General features: G+C 41.2%; 1 protein-coding gene across 2 annotated transcripts in view; it reads right to left on the bottom strand.

Annotated features, from left to right (window-relative positions):
* Positions 1 to 201: 201 nt before the first annotated feature.
* plpp2b (phospholipid phosphatase 2b) overlaps positions 202 to 8,364 on the bottom strand; it is a 26,435-nt gene continuing 18,272 nt past the window's right edge. For both annotated transcript variants that reach the window (XM_015033164.1, XM_015033163.1), the window contains 5 exons: positions 5,122 to 5,273; positions 4,679 to 4,941; positions 4,237 to 4,294; positions 2,446 to 2,622; positions 202 to 1,673 (listed from right to left, as the gene is read on the bottom strand). In XM_015033164.1, coding sequence (XP_014888650.1) covers positions 1,515 to 1,673; positions 2,446 to 2,622; positions 4,237 to 4,294; positions 4,679 to 4,941; positions 5,122 to 5,273 — 809 coding nt within the window. In that variant the 3' untranslated portion in view covers positions 202 to 1,514. The remainder of the gene's footprint in view (positions 1,674 to 2,445; positions 2,623 to 4,236; positions 4,295 to 4,678; positions 4,942 to 5,121; positions 5,274 to 8,364) is intronic.

Genomic DNA, 8,364 nt, shown 5'->3' with positions numbered 1-8,364 from the left:
TTACTGTGGTATTACTGAGCTGGATTGGCCTGCAAGTTCTTGCCTGATCAAAATCCTATAGAGAATATATGAAGGATTTTCGGGCGGATGACCGAGACACATGGCTCAACAATGCAAACGGGCTGAAAGCCATTAAAGCAGCCTGGGTTTCCTGACACCCTAGAAGCCCCATGCCACATTTCAATGATGCAGCTATTTCTTTAAAATGAACAACGACCAAATTATGCATATACTGTAGAATGTGGGAACACATGGACCGACGTCTGTTAGCCGTAATCATAAAAATCGGTTGAAAAAAAATAAAAAATAAAAAGTTTGAAACGCATCACTGTATGTGATGAATCCATACGAGTTTAGCTCTATGATCTGAATTACTTTATTAAATTACCTGATCTAAGAATTTCAAAGTCATTGAGATGCACCCGTGTGCTTTAAAGCATCATCCGTTCTTAAAGGTTCAGTTTCGCGTCACTGAAGGTAATCCTTTATTCTTAGTAAAGTCTAGTCCTGGATAGTATCGAGTTGTTGCTCATATTGTTTAGTGAAAGTTAAGACAGATGAATAGCAATCTGAGGGCACAGCGGTGTGCAGATACACAGTTCCATCTGCATTAACTTGTGCTACATTGTCTCATCTCGTGAACATTTAAGGTGCACTAAAAATGTTTGCTAATACGTAAACCAAACCATATATATTTTTTTACAGACATTCATAGTTGAGTTGTAATTCTCCCTCACTGCGAACCGGTCAAATTTTCACACACAAAACTGAAAAACACCGGAACAAATGCAAGCTTCAGCAAGCTAAATTTTCTAACACTATTTTACTGTTTTTTTTTAAATCACTTTGAAAAACTACTTGCAGAGATATCTGTTTCTTTCAGGTTGTTAAAACTGAATTTCAGCCACATATTCCAATACCGACCTGTGAAATAAAGCTCGTCTTACAGAATAGTTAGCTTACTGGATATGAATTAACAAATGCAGCTTTCTCAGAAGCAGGCGATAAGGAGGAGGACATCAGTTTTTTTTTTTTCTTTCACAAGGTTGCAAGAAGGCACACACTGTACCTCCCGGGTGTAATTTGTTTGCGACAATATGAGCAACAATTATTCTACGTGGTTACACTGAACTACAGCTTTGCTACAGTGAGTTTAGAGTCCTCTAAATGCAACTTCAAGAAAGATGCTTGGAAGGCAATGTGCTCTCTTCTCCTTTACAAGGGAAGCAGAGGTTATTGTGTTTTCCTTGACAGGGGCGGCGTCCCCTCTTAATCATTCCAGTGGAGCAGATGCAGAATGAGTGGTTGAAAAAAGGAGAAGAAGAGCTGATGAGCTCATGAAGTCAAAAAAAACAAAAACAAAACAAAGAAATTGTAACATTTCCAGAATTGGAATCGAGACTTGAACTAAAAGCAGCAGACCGCACAAACGGAGCTGCGGCTCCTGCGTCGGGAACCTATTGCACAGGTTTGGGTGTCTGCAGGCTGCAAGCCAAGGGAGCCGACGCCTCTCATCACAAGGGGCCGGGATCGTTGCGGTAGCCGCAGTGGTTGCCGTGCTCAGCGTCTGCAATCTGCAGGCTCGGTTTCCTCTCCGGCTCCTCGCAGCTCCCCGCGTCTGGGCTCGAGCCATGCGCATGGCGCTTCTTGAAGAAGTCGGACACAAAGCAAACCTGCAGCGTGAGGCGAGAGGAAGGAGATCACTTAGGAGGCATTTTTCTCAGAGAGGATGAAAAAATAAAAAATAAAAAAAAAGGCAAGGCTGGAAATTGTGATTACATCTGTTTGGAAGGGTCTGTGCAGCGCCGCTAAGTGACACGCCAACACTTCTATGGACTCGTGTATGAGAGGAACTCGCAGAGCGCACGGCCAACTTCTGAAGGTATAAAATATTGCCTCACAGGGTTTCTTTTTGCAAGCAGGGAAGTGGAGGCCAGAGACATGCATTAAGGCTACAATTAATCAAACGTGCATTAACTGTGCCTCTGCACAACTTTAACCAGCCTGGCTGGTTGAAGCGAACACAATGAACATACTGGCAGGGAATCGTGACACGCCATTGATGTTTTACACTCCTTCAACTTCCAAGTTACTGTCGACATTTAATGAAGCTAAAAAAAAAAAAAAAACGCTTCATCTGTGATTTTCAGCACTGGAATGGGTATTATTAACAGTAAGAGTTCCATATTAAACGTATCACCCTGTTTGGTTTTCCAATCATATATTCCCCGCTGTGGTGAGATTTAACGTTAGGATGTCATTAGGTGATGTTGAAGTTACATCAAACGGGACAAAATGTCAAAACGCGAGCACGTTTCAAGCAACCCAGACAAGATCAAAGACGCCCCCGAGCCGGGTGCAGCTGAGTTATTAGCTGCCATTTTGGGAAGTCTGGCGTGTTACTTGTGTTTGCCTTAACAAGACGTCGTCGTCTTGGAGACTCACGTTGAGCACGGCAACGAGAGCTCCCTGCAGCAGCCCCACCACCACGTCGCTCCAGTGGTGCTTGTAATCAGAGACTCGGGTGTAACCCACGTACACCGCGAAGGCCACCAGGAAGAACTGGATGGTGGGCCGCAGAAGTCTGGCCCACTTCGCTGCAAGTCTGGCCTGCACGTAAAGCTGTGATGGAAGAATAAACGGAGAGAAAGACCAGTTAGCAAATCCAGACAACAAGAAAGACATTATTATAAAAAAAAAAAAAAAAAAAAAAAAGCTCTCATATTTATTTTGATTTGCTCAGATTTCACCAATTTACTCTCTGACCAGAGAGAGTGGCCAGCTCCCGACATCATGCAGGCCTTAGATCGGATCCTGCTTCAGCACAGCTGAACAAATGGTTCAAATTTGACAGGATGTCATCAAGGTCTGCAGAGCATTGATGCACCTCAATGCCATCTCATAAAAATGTATAACATTTCTTTGTGAGTTGTTTTTGTTTCTCGTCTTCATTTTTTATGCATTTTGACACCGGTCTGCCAATGGAACTGGAGATTGAAATTAGCCACCCGTCAATAAATCACCTACCGTAGTTTTTAAGTGGATGTCACGTGGGCACAAAAAAGTCAATTATGTGAAAAATGTCTGTGTGCCTACTTCAAAAGTAAAACAGACTAACACGAGAACACGTGTCGAACACAAATATAATTTATATCCAATGTGGATGAATAAACCAGTAAGTGCCGCAGCCTTTCTGAAGGAAACGGTGGAAGCCAACAAATATACAAATCTGGCAGCTGCATAAAGTTTCTTCTCAGCTGCTGTTGAAGGTGTAATAACTGGCATCACATTCGCGTCCTCCTGCCACAAGGCCATACTTTACACTGTAGGACACTTTTTAAAGCACAGCCCACAGGAGACACATATGAAGTGACTTGCTCAGATCTGTTCTTTCTGTCTGGAAGTTCGTCAGGTTTCGCTCGGTTGCAAACAGCACAACCCCAATCACTTTGTCCTTTGGCAAACATCCGGCTTGAGACCTTCTGTCCCATCGTAGATTTTGATGGATTTAAAAGGCGTACGGCATAAAATAAAATATTGTTTAAAAAGAAAATGGCTGCACACCTGTTTGCAGCAGCCTCACTTTCTAAAAAAAAAACAAAAAACAAAACAGTTTCTAATGCTAAGATGAAGGATGCCAGGGATGGGGAATATTAAGGCAATGAAATACGGAAAATGGTGGACAGCTTGCTTTTGAGGTGGAGTGAGTGAGAACGCACAGAACGCGATGCGGTTGGACGTGGAGGCTGAGCGGCAGCGCCATTAGCCGAGCTTAGAGCTGACCTTCAGGAAATAACCACACCAGTTATCTTGCTTTGGTTTGTCCACTGGATAACAGGGTGGATTATTCACAGCTGCAAGTAAACGGGCAACATGTTCTCCCACAGAGGTAAGAGACTGCAATACAAACTAAAGAACTGGAAAGGTCACAAAATGGAACACAAACTTCTTATGAAATAAAATTCTGCAGACGTATGATCAGTTCCACTCTGCTCATTTCTCCTCATGAACCCCTTCCTTTTTTTTTTTTTTTTTACGTCTATACTGGTTTAATCTGGCTCCATGGGACTTTTCTACTGTTCAACAATTGCCCATTGATAACACATCTGCAAACACAAGCATCTGGGGACTGGAATGCCGGATCCAAAAGCAGGTGTTTGCAGTCCGGCGCTGAAAACAGAGATATGTCTGCACTGTTTAAAAAAAAAAACAAAAAAAACTCAAGGTTCCACTTACCGCCAGGAAGAGCATGCAGTACATTCCAAAGGAGGAGTGTCCAGAATAAAAAGATAATCTAGGAAAAAAAGAAAAAAATGTAATTAATCCTCTAGAGAGTTTATTGTTAATATCTTTCGGATTGTTCTTCCATTTTCCTGCACATTTATTACCATACATAGGCACTGTGAATTCAGTTACAAACAGGCAGAACCTCAATATGTTATTAGGCTTTAAAAAATTGGGGTGATATTGAAACCTGAATAACTCTACAAATGCATGAGGTAAATATGCCCGTCATATCTGGAAGATGAGACGGGAATTGGGAAGTGAAGAGCTTTAGTGTTTAAAGCTCTTCTAAAACCCGCTCAATCAGCCATTTATACAGTCCCATGTTTGATCTTTATTGTCCATTGCCTCCTCCAAGTTATAATAAAAATTACAGTCATAGTTGTTGTCCTACCTCGACTCTGTGACTTCGTGCAACTGGCCTGTGCAGTTGATTTCCAGCACGTATCCCGTGCAGTTCTTCGGCGCGCACACGGCCATAAAGTTAGGCCTCGGACGGCCGATTGTGAACTTGGCGATGTCCGTGAGCGACTGGCTGACAGTTGCTCCAAACACAAAGGTTCCCACCACCTTGTAGAGTGCTGCTACATACTGATTAAACTTTGAATTTGAGTAAACTATCTTTTTGTGGACTAGATAAGCTTCTCCAGAGGAGATCTGTGGGAAAAGTAAAAAAAATAAATAAATAAAAACACATTTGTCGTTCAATTAGAACAGTTTTTTTTTAAATCTTTTTTATATTCACATCATTTCCTTAGCGCACCATAAGCGTCACACCAGATGTTTTTTTGTTTTTAAATGGCTGTTTATTTTGTATAATTCTGAGGAAAAGCTTACAATAATGACAGTGCAGGTGATGGTCATGACTCCCATCATGCTGTGGGAGATGGTGTCTGGTTTGAGCGGGTACTTGATGCTCTCGTCGTCACAATGAATCCCCCGTTGATAAGGCTTGAACCTAACCGTCAAAATGATGGAGGGCAGGGACGCTGGAATATAATCAGAGCAACAGAACAGTGGATTAGGCGACATATTTAGGGCAATGGTCGCTTCTGAAATAAGGCACAGCTCCGTTTTGCTGCATTAAACGAAGTGGATAGAATGATGAAAGCGGATACATTCTTCCAAATACTTGAATGTCACTTAAACAATTAACGATCGTCAAACAACTTGGTGTTCCAAAAATTGACAATCCCAAATTAGGGCTCTGGATTAACACAGGCCTAATCCCTACTGAGAGTTTATGGGCTGCCCTCAATACCAGGAAACCTACCGATTAAAAATTATATTAGAGACGGATTGGGCATGAAAATCAAAGCAGATTTTATCCATTTTTTTAAGAGGAAAATTTCAAGAATGAAGTATTTTTTTTATTCTAATTTCTACAAGCTTTCAGACATAACACCCCTTACTAAGCTGGAGGAACAAGAAATATTTAGTTTAGTCTCTGACTGTTTACTTGTATTCCTTCTTGCAAGGCTTTAGCTTTTGAAATGAATCAATAAAAAAAAGAGACGAGGGTAAAAAAAAAAAAAAAGTCACAATTCCGGTAAATGTCGGGTTGAAATTCCATAAAAAGAAATGTTGAAAATTGAGGAAAAGCATTCCTGCCATCAGTTGGGTGTGTCTATAGTGAAGGAAATAAATCATACAAAAGACGGTTCTGAAAAGTCCAAAAACTCCCACCATTTCCAAATGCTTTAGCCGTGTCTAATAATAACACAAAGTAACAAGCAGAAGCCCAGAGAGAGCATGACGTCCTTGAGTCGTTCGGAAACATCCACCCCCCCCCGCTCCCCTAAAAGAAAACACATCAGCCTTTCCCAACTCTAATGTACATCCTTATCCGTTTTGTGCTTTTCACCACCGCAATCTATTACAGCTGCCGGGAATTATAACTGCTGCTTGTCTAATGCTGTACCCTTCCTCAAGGTTACAAAACGGAGTTGTGGCGTTGTATGACTGGAGGAGGATCCCAAAGCTATGTGGGTGAAAGGTCTCAACCTCAACAACTCCACATACAGAAATCATTTATCCAACCTTGGGCTTTAAGGAAGCAGTTTTGTTTTCTGTACTTTATCTCAACTGCGTCTCTTTAGAAATTCCCGGTTTTGTGAAGTGACACGTTTCATTCTGTGGAAGTTACTTGCTCACATTTTCGATGTTCGTTACATTAGCCAGAGCAAGAAGGTCTTAGCCCTTTGTAGGAATGCAATCCTCCACTCCAATGTCTACCGCCGAGGTAGTCTCGGGGCCACTGTGGAAATACCAGGCAGCTGCGTATTAAATGAAAGAAAAATGGCAACGAAGCAGCACTGGCTAAACTTAGGAAGTGCACTTGCCAATGGTATTATGTTCCTTTGCAAATTCGTGAAGCGCACCCCTCCCATCCTTCAGAAAAATGTCTGCAGCTGACATAATTCCAGCGAGTTTTCCAGTGAGGCTGACTGATGAGAAGCTGTGAGGAGAGAGACCGAAAGGAAAACACACTGAAGTGAAGCTTTCTGTGTTTAACTCCACTTCAAATGATGGATGGGTGGGTGAACAGTCCAATAAAAACAAAAAAGGAAGACATAATAGTTTTTTATGATCACGGGGCTTTAACTTAGGTAGAGGAATCAAATCTATTAAACTCTATAATATAATCATTCAAAAATCCAACATTTGTTTCAACTTTAGCACGCCAGAGGAAAGTAGCGATTGTAAAAACATGAATTACGTTTTTACCAATAGCAAGTTAGCCATCTGTAATATCTGTGAGCTGCGCAAAATCAAGTCAGACAAGGCATAACGTGCAAGACGACACCAGAAGTTGATCTGCTGCTCATTTTAGGGAAATGAGACGCGTCACTTCACCAGAAAAACCTGGTCAATTGCATTTAAGAAAGCAAAACAGTGAATCAGCCAATCATATGGGTTATCAAACCAAGTATTAATCAGCAAGAAAAGGGAATCTAGGGATTTTTACAATACCCAGAACTAGTCTGGGTATTTCACAAACTGTTGATCTGGGATTTTAATTAATAACCATTGCTTGACTTTAGAGAGTGGTATGAAAAAGAGAAATATCTGCTGAGTGGCAGGTGAGCGGAGAAAGCGTTCTCAGTATCAGAGGAAAATAGAAAACACAGTCAAACTAAATGTACAGGTTGGAAAAACGTTGCCTGACGTGACGAGACTCAGATTCAGATGGTAGCGTCAGAATTTGATGTAAACAAGAATGACTCCAAGCTAACGTCAGGCTGCTCTGTGTTCTTTAAACACCGCAGCCATCTGGAGTTTTCTTGCTGACCACTTCCATCCACTTATGCCCACAGCGGATGATGGCATCGTTCAAGTCGGAGCTTCCTTGCCAACTCCAACCTCATAAATCCAATATGACTACCACATATAACAAAAAGCAGTGACAGCTGCAGTAATTAACAACTTATTTGCACTTGTGAAGTTGAGAAAATCCCGCTGGTTTCCTAATTTGCCACCCCAAAACAACTGGGCTGCGTTCTCTTTAGTTATATATTAAGAAATTAAGCTGCAGAGCAACACGAGGCTTAACTTGAGCAGTGTGAATTTTCTTTTTTTTTTCTTCATTTAAAGAGTTTGTTGTATTGCAGTTTTTCTTCTTTTGCAAAAAAGTAAATTAAACAGTGCTGCTGTATTTATATGAAAACCAAAAAGCTATTAAAGATGTCACTCAATAAAATAGTTTTAAGATTTTCAGTGGGTGTCAAAAACATTTAAAAAAAGAGCGCCAGATTAAAACTCGGCTCACTTTTTAAGTCCCAGTTTACAGGAAGGCCTTCGATGCATTAGCTCCTGATTATGACTAGTCACCGTCTTTTCCACTTTAGGGTGAGACAAAAGGATAAAAAAAGATTTAAATAGAAGGCTTGTTTGTTCCACATCAAAAATGGATTCCAAGAACTGCTAATGCATCTCCCCCCACCTCCTGAGTAATTAGCACAATGTTCTCCACATCCTGAAGATAAAACTTGCTCTTAAATTAATGCTGATGGACTTTTTCTCTGGGGGGGGGGGGGGGGATTTATTTAAAAAAGACGGAAAAGTTTTTCCAACTCTTTG

The sequence above is a fragment of the Poecilia latipinna genome, unplaced genomic scaffold (genome assembly GCF_001443285.1).
Source record: "Poecilia latipinna isolate Pla-1442-1.1 unplaced genomic scaffold, P_latipinna-1.0 Scaffold258, whole genome shotgun sequence".
Classification (NCBI taxonomy): Eukaryota; Metazoa; Chordata; class Actinopteri; order Cyprinodontiformes; family Poeciliidae; genus Poecilia; species Poecilia latipinna.
This window is presented reverse-complemented; position numbering and strand designations above follow the sequence as displayed.